The sequence below is a fragment of the Volvox carteri genome (genome assembly GCF_000143455.1).
Source record: "Volvox carteri f. nagariensis unplaced genomic scaffold VOLCAscaffold_7, whole genome shotgun sequence".
Lineage (NCBI taxonomy): Eukaryota > Viridiplantae > Chlorophyta > Chlorophyceae > Chlamydomonadales > Volvocaceae > Volvox > Volvox carteri.
Genome location: NW_003307550.1, coordinates 226,455 through 251,137, shown reverse-complemented (window position 1 = coordinate 251,137; position 24,683 = coordinate 226,455). Strand labels below are relative to the sequence as shown.

At 54.1% G+C, this 24,683-nt stretch overlaps 1 protein-coding gene across 1 annotated transcript in view; it reads left to right on the top strand.

Moving 5' to 3' along the window:
- Positions 1-24,683, top strand: part of VOLCADRAFT_87875 (uncharacterized protein) — a gene marked incomplete at both ends in the record, with an annotated part of 38,886 nt that overhangs the window by 362 nt on the left and 13,841 nt on the right. Inside the window, 39 exons of the mRNA XM_002947674.1 lie at positions 908-1,003; positions 1,702-1,827; positions 2,261-2,386; positions 3,370-3,435; positions 4,140-4,209; positions 4,473-4,567; positions 5,377-5,454; positions 5,941-6,042; positions 6,516-6,757; positions 7,093-7,243; positions 7,671-7,775; positions 8,871-8,992; positions 9,575-9,652; positions 10,427-10,468; positions 10,613-10,620; positions 10,735-10,860; positions 11,384-11,497; positions 11,824-12,009; positions 12,544-12,740; positions 12,782-12,882; positions 13,859-13,980; positions 14,440-14,666; positions 14,945-15,037; positions 15,502-15,689; positions 16,199-16,364; positions 16,797-17,104; positions 17,475-17,610; positions 18,092-18,188; positions 18,323-18,375; positions 18,457-18,561; positions 18,849-19,266; positions 19,636-19,983; positions 20,386-20,500; positions 20,668-21,446; positions 21,613-21,695; positions 21,904-21,999; positions 22,174-22,326; positions 23,178-23,219; positions 23,964-24,035. Of these exons, the coding sequence (XP_002947720.1) occupies positions 908-1,003; positions 1,702-1,827; positions 2,261-2,386; positions 3,370-3,435; positions 4,140-4,209; positions 4,473-4,567; positions 5,377-5,454; positions 5,941-6,042; positions 6,516-6,757; positions 7,093-7,243; positions 7,671-7,775; positions 8,871-8,992; positions 9,575-9,652; positions 10,427-10,468; positions 10,613-10,620; positions 10,735-10,860; positions 11,384-11,497; positions 11,824-12,009; positions 12,544-12,740; positions 12,782-12,882; positions 13,859-13,980; positions 14,440-14,666; positions 14,945-15,037; positions 15,502-15,689; positions 16,199-16,364; positions 16,797-17,104; positions 17,475-17,610; positions 18,092-18,188; positions 18,323-18,375; positions 18,457-18,561; positions 18,849-19,266; positions 19,636-19,983; positions 20,386-20,500; positions 20,668-21,446; positions 21,613-21,695; positions 21,904-21,999; positions 22,174-22,326; positions 23,178-23,219; positions 23,964-24,035 (5,832 nt within the window). The remainder of the gene's footprint in view (positions 1-907; positions 1,004-1,701; positions 1,828-2,260; positions 2,387-3,369; positions 3,436-4,139; positions 4,210-4,472; positions 4,568-5,376; positions 5,455-5,940; positions 6,043-6,515; positions 6,758-7,092; positions 7,244-7,670; positions 7,776-8,870; positions 8,993-9,574; positions 9,653-10,426; positions 10,469-10,612; positions 10,621-10,734; positions 10,861-11,383; positions 11,498-11,823; positions 12,010-12,543; positions 12,741-12,781; positions 12,883-13,858; positions 13,981-14,439; positions 14,667-14,944; positions 15,038-15,501; positions 15,690-16,198; positions 16,365-16,796; positions 17,105-17,474; positions 17,611-18,091; positions 18,189-18,322; positions 18,376-18,456; positions 18,562-18,848; positions 19,267-19,635; positions 19,984-20,385; positions 20,501-20,667; positions 21,447-21,612; positions 21,696-21,903; positions 22,000-22,173; positions 22,327-23,177; positions 23,220-23,963; positions 24,036-24,683) is intronic.

Below are 24,683 nucleotides of genomic sequence, written 5' to 3'. Positions count from 1 at the left end.
GTGAATAAATGGAAGCTCCTGCTGTTCTCCCGCATCTTAAGGGCCCTGGGAGTTGAAGCTATCATTTACCCCATATAAACTTTGCGTCGTTATTGTTTATCAGTACCAATGTTTCGTCAAGCTTCAAAGCCGATGTGTAAGAGTTCGAGCTTGCGAAAAGAACTTTCTTTGCTTAATGGTGCTGAATTGCAGAAACCGTCATGTAGTTATTGTGTCAAGTTCTTTGGTACAAAAGTGTCTCCTGTGATGCCGTGCTTTCCTACATTACATCCCGGTACAGCAGAAAATGCAGTGAAAAAGCTTATGCTGAACAATAATTTATGAAGGGTTCTGCTTTTGACTATAAATGGTGCTTAGCCTTACCTTCATGAACTTCTTACGCAAGCTTACAGGATTATGGGTTGACTCGGAACCGTAGGAGAAATGGCGTCACAGCGTGCCGAGTCAGTTGCTAGCAGTGCTGCAGGACATGGACTTGAGAGCTTCAACCTGATGTAGGTGTTGTGTCAGTGTTGCTCATGGCAATGCGCCCTTACGCCTTACCTACTCAGTAGGCGTTGCTGTACCCGTAAAAACCTTGGTTTATTAGGTTTTAATCCCGTTGTGTACTCATTTTTCATCCCCGAACGGCCTTCGGCTTTGTGGGCCATCAACTGCTGCCTGCGGCTTAACGCGGCGACGCTGTCACTAATGACAGGGATGGAGCCCTCGGATCGGATTACGAGCAAGATGACATATTACAAGTAAGAAGGCCCAATTCATGAACTTCATGACACAAGCTTATCGACTACGTCTTGCTGTTGCCCGTTTCCGCAAGCCGCAAATGTCACTTAGGCAATGGACCCTTTAATACACTGCATCAGCCTAATTTTTAACCCTATTACCTTGCCACCTGTTGTCACTGTAGGCGCCCTCTTTGGAGTCCGGAATTTTTGGCGTGCTCTTCACTTTAAGCCAGGAGAAAAACCAACAGCATATCTATTACCATTGGATACTTCTTAAAGTAAGGGCCGCAACTAAGAATTGTTACGCTAACTTGCCAGCAGCCGATAAGGTTTCACGTTTTAAAGACGGTCGTTATAGCACGGAGTGGCAGGCAGAGGCAAGGGTGACTGCATCCGCATCCCCTCCCCACGTGATGATGTCATGGAGAGCGCAGACCGAGGGCGAGCCCGTGAAGTTTAGTCCGCCACGAGCTGTTCGGCGCCGTTACAGCGCTGTCGCACCTAGGAATCCTTGCTTCTCACACGACGGGTTTGATCTTATGGCGACATTTGACATCGCCAGATCATTACTTGTAGCTGTCTGCGCCGTCTGAGCATTCCCCACCGTGCATTGGTCATGGCAATCTCACTATTGCTGCTTAGTGCCAACTCCCAACGCTCAACGGCGCCCTTCCGCACTCCTCGCCTGGGCTCAAAATGCGCCCTCACCTTATCCATGCCCTAAAAGCTGTGCTACTGCTCCAGACTTCCTTTGCCGCTGTCGTTATTACCAGGCCATGTTTTACCTGCGGCCCACTTTTCAAAGTACGGCACCTGTGTGTGCGTGTGTGTGGTTGTTACAGTGGGCTCCAGACTCACGAAGGGTAGAGCCAGCGGGCCACCTGGCCGTGCACTGCACTAGAGACGAACACCTGTGGTGTTGTCCCGCTGCTTGCGATTATGACCGCTACCTTGCCGGGCTACCCTCCTGCTGCAGATTCTGTTAGATGCGTGGCAGCTCTTTACAACAATTGTGTCGCCTGAGTTGGGCTGGGATATCGACCCCGACAGCATGGCATGGAAGTGCGTATCCGTGCTCAGCTTTGGCTGGCTGAAGGACTTGGTAGGCAACCCTCTGAGAATTGATGTGGTCGTCCGGAAAGGCAGGGTTGTACGGCACATTACTCTTCTCCAGATTGTATGGTTCCATCAAAGGGCTGGGCGATGATTACGCCGTGTTGGGTATCCTTTGGTATTGACTGGTTCGGGTCAAGTGGTGAACGTTTTGAGTAGCGGGGAAGGGTGCTGTGGGCAGGAGGGCAATCTGCAGAGGACAGACCGTGGGGGCAGGTACTGCATTACCTAGCTCGCACTGTGCCGGCCTGTGAAAAAGATGTTTGCCGTACATCCGTACACTGGGTCTTGATGGGTCCGCTGTAGCTGTACTTGCTTGAAAAGTCTTTCCAATAGCAGAAGCGACACCTAAACGGAGGCGGACGAGCAACCCCTTGTTTGGCCGCGCCCCTGATGTGTCCACCGATGGGCCCTCGCAACAGGGTTACAGGTGGTATGTTGCCGTACTGTACAGCATGGCCGGGCTGCTGGCGGTTAACTTGGTGCTGTGCGTTTGGGTGGCGTGGAGCTTCAAGGAACAGAAGTTTGACTACGTATGGCCCATAAAGGTACGATTATTTGCACGGTGCCGTACATCAACCAAATGATGAAGCTTATGAAGCAAATCAGAAACGAGCGCCTGCACGGTTTGCCCTGGACTTGCTTCCTAGCAATGATAATAATAATATTATTATTACTTATTATTATTATTTATTATTATTATTATTTATACATTATTATTATTATTATTTCATATTATATGTTATCATTATTGTATATTATATTTTATTATCGTATTTAGTATTATTGTTCGTATCCAACCCATTTTTTCACGGCTACTAGCTAGACAGTGTGGCAGTGCGGTGCGGCAGCGCGGTTGTCCCAAAAAGCAGGAACGGGCGGTGATTACTCCAGGGGATGTACAATTGTGGTGATGATGATGATGAGATGATGATGATGATGTTGATGATGATGATGTTGATGATGGTGGCGATGATGATACTACAGGATGTGTGGCAGGGCAACAGTCGCAACAGTTGCAGTTGCAGCCACGTAAGCCGCAACAGCAATGGCTTCACTAACCTGACCGGGATCTGAATGAAAACTGGCGAGGCGCAGGCTAAAAGCTAACAATGCGACCATGCGTGGGGCTCGGACCTTCCAGAAGCTGTGCACAGAGACGACGACGCCCTTGGAGAACGGGTTGGCGTCTGTAAAAGCTTTCATCGTCTATAAATCGACCGTCCCTATCTAGTATCCATAGACGATTAACAATATTACATGGGGAGGGGTCCATTGACAGGAAGGGTCTTGTGACATGGTACGCAGCACTACTGGAGGCAGCTCCCCCCAGACACAAAGGCTATAGCTGCATTGTTTAGCCCTCCCCCAATCGCCCCTTACCTGGCGCGAAGGGGTGACCCGTTCTTGCGTGTCTTTTCGCACCTTGGCCACGTACTGTCCGCTTCGATTTCTGGAGTTCAACAGAAGCTGGTATAACCGTACTTGCATATTACCTTTCTTGCCTTCTTTTGGCCTTGCTGGCCGGCAGGTCGTGCGAGGCTTCTCATACGTCTTCCTACAAGTCTTCGATATCACCAGCCTAAATTTTTTGCAGGTAAGCTGACGACTATTGCTTCAGTCATGACCGGCGTGGCTAGGACTTGAGTATTGAGGACGCTCAGAAGCCGTTCGGAGGCCTATAAGCGCTCTCTCTCTGTGGGAATCCTCATGCACCGTACCCTGAGTGAAAAGTAAAATTTACGCCAGTATCATAAACCCGAGCGTGTATTAAGGGGACCAGCGATGTGCGGGTTGGGAGTCGCAACCGGCCACCAACAGTATCTTGTTTTCGCAGATATACCTCCGCCTGCTGCGCCTATCCGTGTTACCAGTCTCCCGAAACCGTCCATCGGCACATGTGGTCCGGTGTTCAACCATCCCGCCCCCAGTCACCCCCACAGGCGCCGTCATCAGGCGCACATCTCCGGTTGCGCGTTTAACCGTGGCGCACGGCCACTAACCAACCGGGGACGGACAAGGACCCTGCTATAAAGCCGAACTACACAAACTGCACTCCCTTAACCATTTGAACCCCGGAATTCGAGCCTGCGATCACGTGCACTCATCCTTACGTTATGGCTATTCCACCGTATCCAGCACGTAAACGAACGACAACGCCGTTGTCCGTTGCTGCTTTTGTCAGAAGAGTAATCAAACCCCAATCGAACTTGTCTGCAAGCAACAAAAGCCAAAAACCGCCAAACGTCCCCAAACTCTCTTCTGACTTGATGTTCTGGAACCAACGCTGCCCTGCTGCAGCTAGGGATATCCTGCAATTACGTGGGGCCTGCCAAGCCACACCTTCACTTGTCCATGTTCCCCTCACACAGTGAGTCCGCGGGCATATTTGCCTATGGGCCTTGGGTACGCGGGTATAGAATTTTGCCTTTGCTGGTTGTGTGCAAGAGCGACGTTCTTGGTGCATTAAACTGTCGCTTATCTTGGCGGATTAGCGTCTACCAGGTTGATTGGTTGGCCGCCAGGTTGATTGGTTGGCGTCTAGTTGATCTAGGTTTGCTTGCCATCCGCCGCTCCCGTCCTCCACCCACCTTCGCATCCGTTTATTGCTCTTCCTATCCTGCGGTCCCCCAGGCTGCTCATCGTCGCCCCACATAATCCACGCGCTGGTTTCGGGGCTGCTGTTGCTGCTGTTTGTGGTGGTTGCCATGTTGGTCAACATGTCGGAGGTGCGCCCGGGGTGGGGTGGGGTGGGGTGGGGTGGGAGAAAGGGTAATGGTTGCGTGCTGGGCGGGCGGCAACAACGGGAAGGGAAGCGGACAAAGTGTACCTCTCCTACGGGTCTGGGTCTCTCTCCTCTGCCGTTTCCGTGGCAGGCAAGGCTTCCGGAGCCCTGCAAGGACCAGGGCCCCTTGCGTGCTTTCCAGGGGGGAGTAGTGGTCGTGTGAACAGACTAGAAGGCCTGCGGAAGATGAGACTTCGGACGATTTTGTTGGTCGGAAAGCAAAAACGTTGTGCTGGAAGGGATTTTGCGTCGAGATCGCAGTACGTACTCAACCCGTGAAGTAACCAGGTGGTGAGTATTAAGCTTGCGTCCGCACTCACCCGCAGTGCACTCACCCGCAGGCTGGGCAGCAGGTTCGACCTTGCAAAATATGATGCGCGTGGGAGAAGATGCCTGCTGGTCAGCAGTCGATAGACGCTCCAAGTAGATGGGGGTACGGCACGATACGGGTTTTGCTTGTGTGTGGGCTCCTGCCCGTTCGGCTGGTCAGCCAGCTTGCCAGGCGGTGTGCTGGTTCACCCTCTTCTGTCCTTGAATGCAATTTACTCGAATGCAATTTACTCGAATGCAACACAATTATCCCCAGTCACTACCAACAACTGATGGAGGTGGTTGTCTGTTGGCGGTTCCCTGTTAAAGAAAGGGCCTGCATTAGCCATATGTGCATGTTCTGCACCCACGCCATTAGAGCCTCTCCTCTTTTAGCCTTTTACAGACATGTCTCCCAATGCGGTTGTGATTGGCTTAATGCAGGTGGAGGTGAACCCTACTAGCAAGACGCCCCAGGCGCTCGGCCACAGCGGTGCAGAGGTTACGGCCTTTGGCATCAAGGTACGCGCTAGCCCTTGGTTTTGCACAGCCCTTGGTTTTGCAACACATGCAGCATTGGGTTGACATACAGCCCTCGCCGTGCTCAAGACACAGCACTTCTTTTCATTTCTGCTGGCAGCTATGTGGTGGCTGCTTACCGGCGAATACGGAGGGAGGTGCTGGGAAGGTTTTAAATGCCGCACGGGATCCTAATCATCAGCTAGCTATCTCTACTGCCGTGCTAATAATCACACCTTACAGGCTATCTTCGGCATATGGCTAATCTGATATTAATCAGATATTATGCAGATGAATACATCTGCATAATATGCTGATGCAGATATTCAGCATCTGCATAAACGCTGGCAAATGCTGAATATTTTGATTTTCTGTAGTAAGTCATGTATGCTGGCCATGTCTGGGATATTGCATTCCAATTTTGTAGGCCCTAGTGGAAGTGGCGCTGCTGTGTACTGCCGGTGCCGTTACGTGTTATATTCCCTGCAGGCACTAATGACCCTGGTGGGCGTCTTCCTAGGCTGGCCCAAGGTCGCGGCAATAGCGTACTGCCTTTTGGCAGCATGGCTAGCGTGGGAATATCTTCGATGGGTGAGCAAGCTTAAATAAGCAACTGACGAGCCGGATGCGACGGCCTAGCCTAGGACGGGCTAGCTTCACGACGTTTGCTCTGAAAGTGCCCATCTCGCAGCTGCAAGGTCCAGCCGGTCAATCACTTAGACCGATTTCCTCCCGGATGGAATTGGAATATGGACTCTCTGCACAGACACACCTCCCTATGCGCGGTCTTCAGGAACACGCAGTAAAATGTCTGCAGTAAAATGTCCAAAATAAAAATAAGAATAAAAACTACAGGAACAACTAAGTTGTTCCTGTACAGCGGGGGTTTAGTCCTGTAGGTGCATGCGTGTTCGCCACACGTGCTTTTCTTCCACACGCCTCAATTTTTACAATTCCCTCCATGCAACCTTCAAAACTCCTACAAAACTCGCTCATCACCTGCTTCCGTACCAACTAACATCTAACCGTCTCAACTGTAACTGTCACTAACTGTCAACCACCAGGTACCCCACCTGCTGACCTGGGTCAACTGTCTTAAAGGTGGTGTGGCACTAGCCATGTTTGGGGTGGCTGTGATGCAGCTCGCAATTGCGCTGCAGCCCCGAGGACTAGAACGGCCGGGCGGGATGGCTCGAACGGTGACCCTGGCGATGGCAGTGGGTTTGGGTCCCCTATTCCTTCTTGGCGCGTTGGCGACATTTCTGCGCACCAAGCTCTTCACTGCTGCTGTCGTCAAGGCGTTTAAGTAAGTCGGGTATGGATGAAATTGGAGCAGTAATAGTAGTAACAGCAGCAGTAACAGCGGGTGCGGTAGCGGCAAGGGGTTCCAGGTGCACTGCGGCGAAAGAACTAAGAAACATGCTGACTGCAGACTATTGCAGACTATTTGCCGCTGCCCGCCGTTGCTATCAGAGTTCGATCTTTGGGGGTTTGGTACAATGCGGTGGTCCGGTTTTGCTTACTAGCAATCTGACGGATGATGGAGTGTGGACTCTGTGTTATAGCTACTCGGTCGCTCAAACTGCAGATGACGGCAGGCTGCTACCCAACGCATCCCTCCCTCCCTCCCTCCCTCCCCAGGAATGCCGATTACGAAGCCGTCAAGCCTCAGGATGTTTACCACTTCGCCCACCCTCGTGACGTGGAGGTGGCGGCCCGCTGCGCCCGCGTGTGGACCGACCTGTACACGCTGGAAAAGACGGCGATGCACCGGGCCGAGGAAATCATCAAGGTTAGGGATGGGGAGAGTGCTGGTAGTGGAGTGGTGGGAATTGCACGGCGGGGGCGGGTGGGAATTACACATTCGCAGAAGTTATCAATAGTTTTGTGATTGCATGCTACATATTAGCGGGAGGTTTGCCATGTCTTGCTAGCAAATGATGTCCGGCCAGCAACGTGGCCTCAAGAGTCGCGAAATGGCAGGGGCCTGATGATGTTACATGTATGAATCGTGTTAGGCTAGGCTGGCCTGCCATGACACCATACCCCGGGTGCTGCAAAGCACCCCATTCCGCACCGGAGGCACCAGATCCCAGATCCACCCCTGATTCCATTACTTCCTTTTCCTTCCTTCCTTTCCCTCGTTCCGTACTTCACCCCGCCACTCCCACTGCCTCTCGCTCGTGTGCCAACACCCACCCCTTTCTTCCCTAACCCAGGCCGGCGTTGCGCTGTTCCCCGACAGCGCCTTCGTGGCCGCGGTGTACGCCAACTTCATGTTGGACATGTTGGGGTTCAGCCAGACGGGAGCCAGACAGCTCGAGGTAGCTGGTGGTTTAACACATTGCTAGGCTATCTGGCTAGGACTGGGATGGTGTATGCAAGGGCGGGTTGCTGGCAGCTAGTTCGCTGGTAATTTTGATATGGTAAAAGAGCTTAATGTTAAACCATCAAGAAATAATCCGGGGGTAAGCCACGAAAATGGGCAGATGTGGCACGTACGGGCGGGTTGATGCTAGCTGGCAAGGGAGGGCCCCAGGCGGCACCTGATGGGTTGATGGGTAGACAGTGGGGGCACATGGGGCCCCGTGGGCGCGCGTGGGGTTACATGGGGTTACATGGGGTTACATGGGGTTACATGGGGTTACATGGGGTTACATGGGGTTACATGGGGTTACATGGGGGCACATGGGGTTACATGGGGGCACATGGGGGCACATGGGGGCACATGGGGTTACATGGGGGCACATGGGGGCACATGGGGCCACATGGGGGCACATGGGGGCACATGGGGGCACATGGGGCACATGGGGGCACATGGGGGCACATGGGGCCACATGGGGGCACATGGGGGAACATGGGGGAACATGGGGGCACATGGGGGCACATGGGGGCACATGGGGGCACATGGGGGCACATGGGGGCACATGGGGCACATGGGGGCACATGGGGGCACATGGGGCCACAACGTTTCGGCCTTCAGACACCGGAGCCATAGCAAAACCCCAAGTAACGGCTTTCCTGGAATAAGTCATGCACACAGTCTGCAGGCGGCCTCCAGCATGTCGTTTTTGTTTATTATGATGTCAAGAAGGCACTTGCACCGGCGGGGTCATCGGTTGTGGCATGCCCCCGCGTCAATTCGCTTGTCGTATCACGCTTTTCTTTTGATAGATGGTGCACGCCCACTCGGCACGGTTGGGTTGCTAAGACGGAAAATTACGCTTCTGTACTAGTCCACCGGCGTGCGGCCGGATCAAGGCGGATCCCTGGCTTCTCAACCCAAAACGTACTGTCTGGGCTGCCCTCTCAGGCGACCTTATGCGCCTGCCTTTCTTAACTTAACAACAAGTCGTTCGAGGCATTCCCCCTCAGCCATCTCGGGTCCCTCCCCCGCCCTCCTGACCTCTGATACGCAGAGCGTACGGAAGCTCAACCCGAGCCTCATGTGTCGCTTCATGCTCTTCGTGCGCCACCAGCAAGCCACACAGAAGGCGGCGAGCAGCAACGTTGGCAAGGGGGGCAACATGGATCTCCTGGGGTGAGGGTGGAGAGGGAGGACAGGGTGGGAGGAGCAGGGGGAGGCAGGGGGAATTAACGTCCTTGTCCTTGTTTTGGGTTTGTTTATGGGAGCCACGAGCCCCACGCCTTGCGGCATCCTGCATGGTCCTGCATGTCAGGCCCGTAAGCACTAAAGCAATCCTTCGTCCATCACCATTGCTACACATGAGGTCAACCAACATAGATAGCTTCTTGCAGCCCAGTAATCCTAGGGTTGCGTGCAGCCCAGTAATCCTAAGCCTCAGTAATCAAAGGCCTCTGTTTGCTAAAGAGGGCCAATGCCATCGCTTTAAGAGGTCATTACGTACAGGCGCAGTTGCTGCAGGAGTTCGTGCAATATGTAGTGCAAGATGCAACCCTTTGATATTGCCGCATGATCACATAGCAGATCTAAGCAAGCAGCCGACATCGAGTGCGCCTATTGCGTACCGCGTAATGTGAACCTATGCGACTGCCGTTTTTCTAGCCGTGGTCGGTAATAAATGGGGCCCCGTCTGTTCCCGGTTGTCCTTTTTCCATTTCCTGCCCCTTACGCCTCGCTACTGCCTCGCTACTACCTCAGCTACGTGGAGTACCAGCGCAAGCAGCGCATGGTGCTTCGTCACCACAAGGACGCACTGCAAGCCATGGCCTACTTCTGGTTGGTTTGGGATCCAGTGGTTGGAAACTATATATAGTTTCTAACGATGCTTTAGCAACTAGTATGCACAAAAGTTGGAAACGAAGGAGTAGTCGAAGAGGCTGCATTTTCTCTGGTTTCCCAAACCTACAAAAGGTTTTGCTATAAACTTTGCTGGAAGCCTTGCGCTTCCCAGAGCAAAAGGTTGTACGTTTAACTTGCCATTTATGAAATGAAATGCGTCAACCAATCAAAAGTGCCTTGGTTTTGCGTGATTGGGCTACAATTGCTGTAGCTGTCAGCCAGCCAGCGGCCAACCAAGCCACTTGTGGCTGCTCTGTCGCCGATGGTTATCTTTGTGATAATATTGTTTTGTTAAAACATCGCTTCCTGCAGGCGCATCCTTGGAGCAAGTTCCATATCCTTCTCTTCGCTCAGTAAATCCCTAGAAGAGATTGATACATCCATATCCCAGGTACACTTTTCCCCAATCACACCAGGCTTATTTGCTCGTTTCTCGTGGTTTTGTGTATCATGGACGCAACGATACTGCTGTCAGCCCCTATCGCAAAGCAACAGGCGAAGCAGATGCGCCCAGTCCCGTAACTGATGGGCTCCGTAACTCCTGCAGATGAATGGCCCTAACGAAGATAAATTTTAGATTAAAACCAAGTGTAAAATTAAGCGTAATACCACTTTCCACCCATTGAATTACGACCTGAAGGCTGAAACAGCCTACCGTGTGGTCTTGGAGCTGTACAACAACTCGCCCAGACTTGTCCGGCTTTACGCCAGGTTTCTGGAGACCATTAAGCAGGACCCCTGGACCGCCGCACAGTGAGTTTTGCGATTTGCTCTGACCTTAACAAATATCTGTTAGCCTCAGAGAGGAGTGTCATCAGACTCTGTAATACCCTCGTCATACCGATTGTACGACAATGGTGCAGTACGTGCTGCCTCGTCTGACGTGTCCACGTGAAGGTTAAGGGGTAGGTGCAGATGTGCAGGCATCGCACTATGTATAAAATGACTTTTACCAAAAGCAGCTGCGGAGCCATTATAGCCCTGTCATCTTATAGCCCTGCCATCTCTCCTTTGTACAGCCCCCTGCCGCTCGCTGAAGCTCCAGCGGGACAACCGCGAACACCGAACGCGCAGGTATCACGCCGCGGCGGAGCGGCTGGAGGAAAATAAAGACGAGGACGGCCAGGGGCCAGCTCTTCCTGATGGTGGGTCTAACCACAAAGGCCACGCACGGACGGCTTGGTTCGACAAATATGGGATTGGCCTCTCGTCTTGCGTGTTGCGAGCTGCGGTGTTGGTGATTTCCGGATTTACTTTGACCGGATTTACTTTGACCGGATTTACTTTGACCGGATTTACTTTGACCGGATTTACTTTGCATCTGAGGAGCAGATACCTTCCGGCGCGATGCCCAGGGGTGCCTAGAAGGGTAGAGGGTAGAAGGGGGAGAACTGGATTTGGGTTTGCAGGAGTGCAGGCGCCAGCTAGACGTGGATGTAGAACCCCCAAGTGGTTAGCTTACCGACTGGACACAGAACCACGTAAGCCGAATATTCATCATGTCATGTTTTGCTGGTGCAAAGACTAGAAATGGACGCCGCTTACCATCGCTCGCATCGGGGGTGCTTATAATCTGTGCGATAATCCGACCTTTATCAACGCATAATTGGCGCGGCATTTCCTTGGTACCGCCGTACGTACGACAGTGTACTGCATCACGATCTGCAGGCACGCCCATCAGCCGCATGGATGACGTGGAGAAGGGTGTGTTGGTGGTGAATGCGTTTGGAGACATTCAGGTCGCCAATCGGAAACTGCACAACATGTTTGGCTACAAAAAAGGTGCGAAGGTGCCGCCGGTGCCGACCCGCGTGACACGGAGGTGCAGGGCGAGTGTGTGTGTATATGTACATGTGCGTATATATGTATGTAATGGGCATCATGGTGGTCTTAAGCAAATGGCAGCATGTGAGTGTGGAGCATTCCGACGGCCGTGACTCCTGGTGCCGCATTCCTTTCCTGTCAGATTGCACAATTTGATTTACCAGGCCTTGGATTTGGGCCAGTATGACATATCCACAAATACCACATAGCTTGTTTTGGCTACTTGTACAATCGACCCGACTTGAATTGAGCGATCTTTTCCCCTCTTCTCCTCCCGCGCGCAGGCGAGCTGGATGGCAAAAACGTCACAGTGCTGATGCCACCACACGAGGCCAAGCGCCATCCAGGTCTCATGCGGCGCTACATCGATTCGGGCGACAAGGCGGCACCGTACTTTAAGCATCCGGTGTTGGCAGTGCATCGGGAGAGGGTGGCTTTCACCGTACGCATCGCCGTCAGTCGCGCCTCTGGTGAGTGCATGCCAGTGAGAAGTGCCGTGATGGGCTTTATTATAAGGCCACCCGCTGTGGCAGCCTTGGATGATTGTATGGGGACCCTGCTGGTGCTGTATCCTGTTTAGGCACTCCTTGCAGGTTGTGTGAGTCATAGCCCCTCGGCCCTCGGGACTGGGTTGCTATGTGGTGCTTAGTTTAATTGATGTCCTTCGTCTTCTGCACTCCTCTTCGCGATTGCTTGTACTATTTTCGTATACGGCACTCACCTCCGCTGTCCTCCTCGTTTTGTTCGTATACCCGTTGCATGCCGCGCCATTCACGTGGCGGGTGTGTGTGTGCGTCTGTTGTGTCAGTTGTATGTCTGTTGTGTCGATTCTTGTGCCAACCTGCCTGTCAAACTCATGGACATGAACACGATCCATGCATGGTGAAGGAGTCATGGAGCTCTGCTTACTCGCTAAAATTGGGCCATCCGTATCGCCTCCAATTGCTCCCGCTGCTCTTGAATGGTCCTGTTGCCTCCTAACTTGTTGAATACCGTGTGTTCAGGTCTTGGGGAGGATAGTGTGTTTATTGGACTGATAGAGGCCCTCCCAGCCGAGCCCGGCATGGGTCGCGTGTGGGTGACCCCTGAGGGCGTCATCGTGTGTTGCGACCCGGGCTTCGTCACGTGCTTCGGGTGCGGCATGGAGGGCGGGCGGGCAAGGGAGGGGGGCTCCTTGGGTTGGTGCATGGGTGGCTGGCGGGTGCGGGTGGGGGATTGCGTGGCAGTCCCGACATCCAGCAGGAGCAAGAATCAAGGACCCGGGGTCGTGATGGGGGGGTGGTGGCGGTGGAGGAGGAGGAGGCGGAGAGAAGTTTAGGCAACGGAAATTGCAGGTTCATCAGGTACGATCCAAACATACGACTCAAACACGAATGTCACAATTATTTTGCGCACATGAGTTAAGAGGATATCAGGTTGCACATATCAGTTTAACGTAATGACAGTTACGATCAAGGGCCCGTACCTGCCAGCCCACCCGTCCTAAAACGCCCACATTGATGTTCTTTTCAATTTCTCCTTTGCAGTCCATTTTTGGGGTTCGGGCCCTTACTTTACGCGTCGCAGGTATCATCCAGATGATGTCATCGGTGTACAACTGGATAAGCTTCTTCGTACGGGCGCCAGTGAAATGGACAGGGCGCTGCTAGCTGACGTATGGATGGCTAGCAAAGCCAAACACGACAACCAGGAATACGTGCAAAAGTACGGCACTCAGCTGCGTTTTTCAGTTGCCCGTTCACCGGTACTTTATTTCTGATCTTCTGTGTTCACATCAGGATACGTGGCTCGCTCTGTCAAGAGTTGTCGCGCATGCTCATCTGGTGTGCCAGGAAGGCCAGCAGGCACTGCCAGCAGGCACTGCCAGCAGGCACTGCCAGCAGGCACTGCCAGCAGGCACTGCCAGCAGGCACTGCCAGGCACTGTCTGGCAGCAAGTACCCCCCAGGTCTCCGTGTGTCCATTACTTTTTATGTGCCACGTTCTCACCCACTTCAGACGTTGTTGGATATGTTTCCAGGTGTCAAACCCTAGACCTTGAGTTGTAGATTGCAGTACTGTCTCCAGACCAGACCAGACCACACACCAGACCCGACACAAAATGTGGTAGCCCAGGAAGGCATTGTGCTGCTCTAAACGATTGCGTATGCTTGTTTGTGTTTCGCAAACCGAAGCCTGGCTGAGCCTGAGCCATTGTGTGCCCGTCATTTATTGAATTGAATTGAATTAAATTGAATTGAATTGGATTGGATTGGATTGAATTGAATTGAATTGTTACAGAGTGGGAGTACCCGTCATTTATCGTGTTGTACGACTGTAGGCTGTTGGCGACTGCTGATGACTATGGCAGCAACACCACGACGAGCACAGACGAGCACAACCGCTGCAGTGTACTGCATAAGTACGACTTCGCCAAGGAGGTTCGGATTGCCGTACGGTCGGGTGAGGATACAAAACGGAGAGAGGACCCAGTGGGCCCGGCTGTATTGGTATCATGCGCTGTTGGCATAACCATGCATCGCTCTTCAGGGGGGACTCAGCTTCCAGCTAATTATGCAATTCCGGCATGTCGAGCTTTGCGAAGTACGTATTTTTTCCAGGGAACCGAGGAAACCGAGGAAAAATACATACATATGGACGACCCATCTTGCGCGCGAACTTGCGAACCCAGCGGCCCCTCAAAGCAAACACCCGTACTTGCCTCCTGCTACCTCTCATTTCAGTGCGTTAATAGGAGGAAATCACCCATTACCGCCCTCGCTGCTCCTCAATGTCGTCCTTTCAACAACCTTTCCATTCGCCCCGGCCACGTTACCCCCTAACCCTCCGCACGCCACCTCATTTTCCACTCATGTATCCGAACTTCCTTTCAACGTCCCTCTCAACCTGCGCCGACCCCAGACATGACCAAATCGAATATCTACGAGGTCCGCTTAAAACTGATATCCGACGAGCCCCAGCTGCTGATGGTGGTGGAGCGCAAGGGCGCCATCCGCCACATGAGCGGAGACCTGGCCAAGGTGCTGGGGGTGGGCATTGGGGACGGGCCGCAGAGCGGCCAGCAGGGCGGCGGTGGTGACGGTGGCGGCGCCAACCCCAACACCGACTACAACATCGCAGAGGACCATGTAAGCACTGCAGGACAATGCCTCTTTGTCTCTTTCACGCCAATCGTTCGTTCGTGTTGTTATGCACCTTTTTAGGGAGATCTTAGTCTCCGTGATCTGGCTCCCTTGTGCTCATTTCAAATCCTTCCTGGCTAAACCTCCTCCGCTCCTAGCGGTTCCACTTGGCTTAAGAAATTCCCGAGACTTGTTTATCCCCTTTTTACCCAACTACTGTCTGACAACCGCCTAACGACGCGCCAAGTAACTCCCAACCACTCTAACGACTCCTCCAACCTCAGGTGATGGTGGAGCTGATGTCCGAGGGAATGCAGCGCAGTCTAGACGATTTCCTGCCAACGCCTTGGAAGGTTATGCACTATAAGTACAGAAAGGTGGGCCCCTGATTACCCTGTCCACTTTGTCTGTCCCTATGGCTGAAACAGCTTCAAAGGGGACCGGTCTGTGGCATCGCGTGTGAAGTTACGACTATAAAATAGCGCCACCGTATTTTTAATGTTTTACTTCAAGCAATTTCGTGGAAGGGTGTAGGTTCTTGTTCCAGGGCGTACGTCAGTTGAACTACACCTATACTGCTCAGGTAGGAGTGCATAAGCCCATGCAAGGCATGCTATTTCTTAGATCCTATTGGATCCTGGTCTATTGGATCCTGCTCTATTGGATCCTGCTCTATTGGATCCTGCTCTATTGGATCCTGGTCTATTGGATCCTGCTCTATTGGATCCTGCTCTATTGGATCCTGCTCTATTGGATTCTGGCGTAGCCCAACCCGGCCCGGGCGTCCCTTGTTTTCTGTGATGGGTGACCTCCTGGGTTGCCTATTTCTCGTACATTTCAGTACGTCAAGGACGGCGCGCCAAACCTTTCCGGATTGTGGGGCTGCCGCGCCGTACCTGAGGAGGGCAGCAACGCAGTCGGGCCCACGATGCAGCTGGTGGGTGCGCACGGCAAGCCGGTCTACGTGCACGTAGCGGTGTCGTCGCGGGACAACCAGGGCGAGATCTCGCATGTTGTACGGATGACCAGGTACGAAGTTACACTCTATACGGGACGTGTTGCTGTTGGATGTGAAGGGCGTCTCCACAGCGTGAATAAAACTGCTTAATGAACAGTAAAGTTCCTCCCATGCTTGAGTGCACGTGCGCCTGTTTTGTTGCTTGCGCGGGAACCGTGCGCGGGAACCCAAGATGGTTAGGAGAACACGCTGTATGTGTGTATGAGGTATATCTGCGAAAACAAAATACTGATGGTGACCAGTAGCGACTCCCAGCCCGTACATCGCTGGCCCCGTTAATACACGCTCGGGTCTATGATACTGGCGTAAATTTTACTTTTTGTTAATATGCTGGGGCAAGGCAAAGCCGGGCCGAAGCATGTCATACGCCGAGGCAAGGCGTTACATGACCCTAGCTTCGGCAAACCACGTGCGTACGATAGACGACTAAGCGTTCTAATGCAAACCCAGGGGATGCTGTACAGCAGTTGACATGACTAGCGCCGGCGACGCGGGGCACGCTTTCCATCATGCCGTACAGGTCGTCCAAGGAGCAGGCCATCGCTGAGCGACGTCTACGACTCCGCATTACGGAGGATGGTGTCGTACAGGAGGTCCTGGCACCGGGAGGCTTCCAGGCTGCGGGTGCCACAGCCGCCGCGGCCCAAGGCGCCTCTGCGGATCTGTTTGGATTTCCGCCCGAGCAGGTAACAGGATCACCTTTTGGTGTGCATGGGCGTGATATGGGCCCGCTGTGCGCTACTTTCGGAGGACAGCCGGGGAACCAAAGGGGAAGAACTAAAGGGGAGCCGTAATCCACGTTACGGGTATAGACTCCTTGCGAATTTCTTCACGCGACCTGCTGGGCTTTCCAGCTGGAAGTCATTGCCCTTGCGAAGATACTCTCCTGCGTCCGCCGGGCTTCGAATCTCGACATTAGCGGGAGAGGCGGAGATAGCTAGTGGACTACGTTGGTAATATAAGCCCCGGGTCTGGTCTAAGTTTTTCATTCGGTCCGAGCAGGCCTGTACGTCCGCCAAGCACAAGCATTAGAGAGCTGATTGCTGGGCTTGGCTGACCTTCTGGCCGTGATATTTATGTGTCTGCTTGCTCCCTCATGCGTCCTTTATGCCGTACAGCTGCTGGGCTGCCAGCTGTGGGACTGCGTATTCCTTACATCGCAGCAGGCCATCGGCGGCGGGATTCGGCCATCGCAGGCGCAGGTGCCGCCGCCGCCGCGGTCGTCGCAGCAGCAGACCTTGGACTTGATCATGGAAGCTGAGGCAGCCGTCCAAGGAAGAGGAGCAGCTTGCAGTTTCGGTAGCGGCGGAGTTGTCAGCAACGACGGCGGCGGCAACGCCGCCCCCCGCCAGTGGGCCGGTGTCGCCGCCGGGTGGACCGAAAGCCAAAGCTTAAACCTGGGGATGCTGGACACGATGATTACCAAGTGGGTTGGGATGTACACGATGTCTTCGCTGCTGGCGCTACCCTCTCTGTCGCCTGCATCGCAGGCCACAGACTACAACTCCTGGTTTTCCTTCGCGCCTCTTTCGTATGTGTCCTGGTTCCTTGGCTGTCTGCTGCTGTCGACCTTTTCTCTCCTTGCTTTCTCTCTCTCTCTTTCTTTCTTTCTCTTTCTTTTTCTCTCTATCTCTATCTCTATCTCTCTCCACCCGTCGCTCTCTGCCCGTCTTCACTTCTGCATGCATGCATGCCCCTCGTACTGAACTCCACGTGCCCCACTCTAATGCTTCGTCCTCCTCCTCCTCCTCCTCCTCCTCCCCTTCCTCCGCCTCCCCCTCCTCTCCCTCCCACAGTACTTTACAATCACCAGGCGTATCCTGGCGAGTGAATGTGGTGCCTCCGAGCGCGTCTGTGGAGGCGGCCACCATGGGCAGTCAGGAGCGGGCAGCGGCGGTGCTGGCCCGCAGGACCAAGCAAGCTGTCTTGCGGGTAAGGGGCGCGCCATAGCTGGCACCTTTGGACCAGCTATGTTGCCTACCTAGCCTTAATCTTGTTGGTGGGTGAGGAAGCTTGTTGGTGGGTGAGGAAGCTTGTTGGTGGGTGAGGAAGCGTTATTAACTGGCTATTGGCTCTTGGGCCTCTAGGCTCGTATGGGCACTCGTTACACCTCTCTGGGTAACGCAACCGAGGTGTAACACACACGCACACATAACTGGCTAGACGGCTAGAGTGGAGTAACTAACTAGGCTGCTGACAGGTGCAGTGGCAAAGGTGCCTGACGGATTCATTCATTCATTGATGGGCTGCGGTTATGGCGGCGTCGCCTGGAGATGCATGCGTGCCTGGGTGAAACCTTCGGCGTCGCCGTCCATCTCGCTGGAGATAACCCCTTCCCACGACTCATGGTGCTCCCATGCTTTGTTTTCCTCAACCGTTGCCTTCCTTCCTGCTTTGCTGATCACCGGTGCAGCTGGACGTCGCTCTGCCGCCACCCGGCCAATTAACGACCCACGGATCAGGCCGTCTGCTGGTGCATGCCGAGTTGTGGGCCACGGAAGCCGTTACAGGTGCGTGGAACGTGGTTCTGGGACGGGCAGCAGGGCCAATTTTCAATGTGTCGGTGTCAGGCACGAATTGCACAATGCCTACCACTTGGTGGGGATGAGACTTCTTAATTAATTTCGACCGGTCCGATTCGCAGGTGTACTTGAGATTGACGGCTCCGGTAAAATTACTGGCGTCCTTGAGGAGGAGGTGCGGCCGCCTGGGCTGCTGTTCGGGTTGCCTAAAGAGGACATCCTCGGCTCCCAACTGGGCGCTCTGCTGCGCTTCCAGCCGGGGCAGAGTCCCGTGGGCCTGCTCACAGACAGCGGCGTCGCCAAGAAGAGCGCCCTGAAGGCCACTAGCCGTAAGGGCAAGATTGTTGACAAGGCAAGTACCGTATCTGGTATCGCCCACAGGCACACGTAACGTATATGGCATAGGAACCTCTCTACGGAATGAACTGGATACGTCTGCCGTACTTGTCGTACTCGCAGTGCTTGTACAAAGTTATCCTAAATTGTTAAGTTGCTGCATCGGCTCAGCTGCAGCGCCTCACTCAGCCCTATCTTTTGCCGGTAGTAGTCCCATTGCAATCTCTCGCATATCTTCCTCCGTCCCTACCATCTCCACCCGCTCCACCCCCCTCCCCATCTCCCCAACCCCTCATCCCTCATCCCCTCCAGGTGGGCCCTGTGCACTACCTGGAAGGCTTCCACCGCGATCACCGGCCGCTGCATCTGGCGGTGCAGGTAGTGGGAAAGCCAGGGCCGGGAAACCCAGTCATTGCCGTAATCAGGTTCGCGTCCGGCAAGGCAGGTGGCAAGCGCGGCTTCCTGCGTCCCGGCCCAGGGCCTGCAGCAGCAGCCGCACCCGGAGCCCAGGTGCAACGGAGCCATGTACAGCTATCCTTTTCAGGCAATGAGGCGACCCTTGCGCTGCCGCCGTCAGGGCCCTCCATGCAGCTGTTACCACCGGCGGCTGTCGGCACCATTGGTAGTGGCGGTCTGCCGCTGAAGATGCGTGAAGCTACCTGCTCCCGAAGCGGCGCTTTAGGAGCACAACAGATCACAGCTACCCGCGCAGTACTGCCGGGAAGTACCGGTGGGTTGGCTCTAGGTGGCGGCTGCAGCGGCAGCGGCGATTATGATGGCGGTTCCAACAGGGCGATGATGATGCGTGCCGTACAGTCGATTGACGGCAGCCGAGCCGGGCTGGGTGGATTGCTTGGCAACGGCGGCGCTGTTGGCAGCGGTGAATTCACCCGGCCGCCGCTGGCGGCCGCTATGTCGGCGGTCAGCCTGATGCCCCAGCAGGAGCAGCAGCAGCAGCAGCAGCAGCAGCAGCAGCAGCAGCAGCAGCAGCAGGTATGCGCACGCGCTCCTGGTAGTGACGCAGCAGCTACGACTGAGGGCACTGCGGCAGCGCGAAAGGTTGACTTGTGCCAGGTGCCGCCTCTGCTGCCCGGCACAGCAGCGCTAGCTGCAGCCGCCACATGCGCTATCAGCTCGCAACCTCCACAACTCCCGGGCAGCACTACTGCTGGGCCAGCACCGGTGGCTGCGGTGGCAACGGCGACGGTGGCAGGCCCTGGGGCCTCCACCACAGGCACCTCCTCGCCGTTGAAGCCCACATCGCCACCCGTCCTAAGCCCCAGCAAACGCGCCCTCCTCAGCGCTAGCCCCCGAGGTGCCCCAAATCTGGGTGGCGGAGATATGGTAGATGGTGAGCTGTCGGCTGTCGTACAACAGCTGGACGGCACCAAGGTGATGGCAAACCTGCAGCCTAAGGCGTCGGCGGAGCAGTTGCTGTCTAGGGCGGGTGAGCACCGTCCTAGGGTGTAAACGTTTAGCGTGTTACTGGACTTGTTTTACTGGACATACAGTTTGCCACGGCAAGCGTCATTTGCATAGCGCTGTCTCTTGGAAGCCCAAGGAGGATTCGAGGGCCTGGTCCGTACGCTGCCTCTGTGCTTTGCTGCACACACTGCAACGTCCTTAGGCTGCTGCTACTCCTGCTGCTGATGCTGATGCTGGTGCGTGCTGCTATTACTGCGGGTGCTGCCGATGATGATGCTGGTGCTGCCACTCGCTTTGAACGACAGCCGCGTGATGCACAAGGCTGAGCTCAAGAGTCACCAAACTCTGCCGATTAATGCGCCGGCCAACATAGTCGCTCCTCCTTGCCGTCCCGCTTCAAATGGCCCCCTCCACGTCCGTACAGGTGGGGATGCAGAGGAACGCCGGCAGGCGACTGGCGAACCCGGAGGCCTGACGCTTGCGGGCGCCATGAGAGCCCTCCAGCAAGGGGAAGCCGGTAACGAACGCAGTGTAAGAAGGTTGGGTAGGCAAGGCGCCGTGCCGGAGGGCAGGGAACGGGGCCAGGTGGCCCAGGATGGCCGTCTTTTATTCCATCTCTCTTCTTTTCTCTTTGCTATTTTACCGTCCTTCCATTTTACCGTCCTTCCATTTTTGTGCTTCGTCCATGATGCACATTCACGTGCAGTGATGTTGGCTGTTACAGTCGCTACTTAATTAGCGCTGGCATCTCGCCTACGCACGCCAGGCATGTGCGCGGCCAGTTCCGTCTCATTCTTGCCGCATCTCGCATCTGTCATCTCCCAGCAACTAATTGCCTGCTGCAACTACTGCCAATCATTTACCAACTCGCTGCATCTCAGGGGGTGGATAAGTGGGTAACATCGGGCGGCCAGTTTTTTAAGAACCGGGCCCAGAGCCTGTGTGAGGCCGATTTGGACGCGGAGGAGGAGGAGGAGGACGAAGATGAGTACGGCTCCTTTGGTGCTACAAGTCGTGCCACGTCATCCCACTGGATGTCACCCACGGGCTCCCGCAATTTCATGGATCCCGCACTGGAGGAGCAGCAGTGCGGCGGCGGCGGCGGCGGAGGAGAAGTGGGAGCGTTTGGACAACAACACCATCATCAGCACCATCAGCACCATCAACACCATCGGCAAGGCGGCGCGAATCCTCAAGGAGGCGGCGGAGGCGGAGGAGGAGGCTGGGGCAGCTGGGGCAGTGGCGCGCTGCCGCCACATGCGAGGCTACCCGGAGGCGGTCCTGGCGACGGCGGATTTGCGTCTCCTGAGGGGTTGACCGGAGAGCAGGATGGTGTTGCGGCCGGCGCACTGGGCAGCTGGGGTCAAGTGGCGGAGTCGGGTGTGGATGTGGCCAAGCCGCGGGCGACGGAAGACATTCCAGATGACCGCAGCGATGGCGGCGAGAGCGCTCTCTCGGGCATGTCCGGCATGTCTGGCCTTTCCGGTGTGTGATGTGTACGTTGTGCACCATCAGCTGTGTGCATTGCGTACATGGCATTTATTGGTTTTGCGCCGTGCGATCATGCCTTGCGATCACAAGTCCTGTGTCATCATGCACTCATGCCACAATTCCTTTTGTCTGTCCCACACTATCTCGCTCCCGCCGGCAGATGGCGAGACACCAGCAGACTTCAAGCGGGGAAAGCGCTACCGGAAGCTGGTAAAACTGATGGACTCTCCAGAGGCACAGAAGGTAAGAGAAGAATTTAACATAGCTCAAAGGCGAAGAGGCCCAAAAGAGCCAATGACTTATTTTTACTGCGTTGCAAGGCAAACACCGAAGCTGAAACCTGAAGAATTTATTTATCGTGGCTGCGTTCTTCGCTCTTGTAACCTTGGAACGGTCTACTACGTGAACACCAGCAACCAGCAAAATGGACGTTTCTGCACTAAATTCGCAGACTGTGGTACGCATGAAGATTCACACGGCCCTCACCTTGCTTACGGCGGGCGTGATACATATCGTCTGCTTCGCGCTCGTCATTTCGGCCGTCAAGGTGGGCAAAAACAGTAATAGGTTTCAGTTACCATGAAAATGATGGCATCACAAAGCATGTTGCATAGCCTTGTGCAAGTTAGAGCTCCCAAGCTCTTGTGCGCGAGGCCCGACTTTGCCGCGCTCCTACTACGTACTGCTGTATGTTCGCCATGATTGGCCTCGCTGTGCTCAGCCTCCGTTCTCTGCCGCACACCTGGGCGCATCTGAGTTTCTAACCGCGCGGTACTTTACGTCCCTATTATTTCTTTCGTCCATTAAACAGAAACAAAGAGAGGCATTAAGAAACATGGCCGATGCGGGCCATGCGCAAGTCCACCTTCAAAGGGTAAGCACGCATGCCATGAAATGTTGCCCAGCATCAACGAATGCGACGGGAGCTATCAAATTGGATAATTATAGTGGTGGGCTCTTTATTTTGTCGGCACACAAGCTGGATCCTGCTGGCTGCTTCGGTTGCCGTGCTCAATCAGGCTCTATCTGTCGCTGTAGCAGCACCCGTTAAATCGCGGCATGGGACATCCGGCTGCGTCGTTCTACCCGATCCAGCATGAGATGCAACAAAATGGATATGCAGTCGTTACCGTTTTTGTAGTAGCATGAATTGCATGTCTGCAATTATGCGAAATGCGAAATTGAATGAGTGAGTGTGTGTGGTGGTTACAGTGGGCTCCAGACTCACGAAGAGTAGAGCCGTGCACCGCACCTGAGACGATCAGGGCAAACAAGGCACCCAACCAGGCAACGCAAGTCACCTAGACAGCCAGAAGCAATCCCAAAGGGAAGGCTCAGAACCCGCAACCACTGGGGAATTCGCCAATAGGTTGATTATGGACACGCGCAGGTCCTGGTAGAGACGCGAGCCTTGGACCAAGCACATAAAGGCAAGGGTTCCGACACCACCTACAACTCCGCTGATAAACAGGTAAAAGCATGTATACGTACACACGGCAATGGTTGACGAGTGCGTTGCTAACCTACCTTCGTCAAACGCACATCGCCTTTCGTCAGGGAGGGGGGTAGATATATCTAACTCGACCGTGAATCAGACGTTAGTAGAGCGTCGGTTCCGAGACTTGCTCGGAACATTTACGTACCCAAAGGCTAGCGTGGCTTGCTGGCCCTTAGCAAGACCACTCTTTACATTCCGTCCCGTCTCTCACACATACGCGCACGCAGACGCTTGCGAACAGTATCATGGAGGACTGCCAGGAGTTTCGGGTGAGTTTACCTAAGGGCCCAGATAGACATCCATCTCCCCTAGCAGCTCGTAGAGGGTTTCCAGAAGCACCAACCGCATTTCTGTGCCCAGCGAACGGGCTGTGCTTCTGCCCGCCACCGTCGCTCACATTAACTCAATCCAAACCCTTGCAAACTAAGAGGAATTGGAGATGGTGGTCCTTTAGTCGCATGAACTCAGGCTGACGCGGAGGCTTTGGAATAACCCGGCTGCTGATAAAGTGCTACAGCCCCCAGCCCGCAGCCTGCAGCCCTCTGCAGCCTGTAGCTGCGCAGCGAGGCTCGATATCTCAAATTGTGAAATAGCCGATGCCGCCGCCGCCACGACATACATACTTGTTGGGATTGTTGGGATTGTTCACCCAACAATCCCCACCTTGTCAAGCTGGCGCATACAGACCACCATGCCATCATCACACGCTGTTCAGGCCCTCGCTCGTTAACTGTTGCTCTCGTCGCGTGTTTTCTGCAGCCTGATGTATGGTTGTCGTGCCACCGCACCGCTAGTCGTAGCCGCGAACGTTTGCTTGCTTGGATACGTGACACTGTTGTTAGTTCATCTTCCGGACCTCCTTGATATTGCCCGGTGGTCCATCTTTGCTCCATCATCATCTGCTCCATCATCATCTGCTCCATCATCATCTGCTCCACTATCATCTGTTCCATCATCATCTGCTTCATAATTGTGTTTTCCAACCCTCGCCGTCTCTATCGACCTGGATGCAGAGCATCAACAACATTATCCTCGGCAAGCTCGGTCGAAATACTGAGGATCTGTATTATAGCCGGGAAGTCACGGTGCGTTGGGATACGGCGGCGTGGATGTCGCACACGCAGAGAAATGCTTTCGCACACACATGCATACGCTGGGGGAGAGCGGCTGCTGCTAATAATCGGTAAAACGTATGTTCACTGTCCGGGGAGGGATTCCTCCCACTATGTGTGTCGCCAAATCGTTGCTGCAATATCGAGACGCGCATAATGCATGGTTCTTTTGAGCGCCTCAGGCACGTCCCACCTTCGGCAATGCCTGACTTAATTGCTTTATCCAATAGTGCTTTATCCAATAGTGCTTTATCCAATAGTGCTTTATCCAATAGTGCTTTATCCAATAGTGCTTTATCCAATAGTGCTTAGTGCTGTGTTCTCTTCTGACATCTGCATGTGCCCCGAATGCCTGTGCATTACATGCATCTATGCATGTAATACATTACATGTAATGCATTTATGCATGTAATGTGTTGGTTGGTCATACGACGGGCTTGTTTGGTTATGCATATGGACCTGGGTTCAATAAACTTGCTCTGAACCTTGAGTGATTCGTAAGTATTGGGTTGTGATGCCAGCTAAGTTGCTAAAGCCAAGGCCATATCACTTGCTGCTCCCCTGATACACCTGGTGCTCTGATTACTGTTTACTAAAAAACTGTAAATGCACCCACTCATC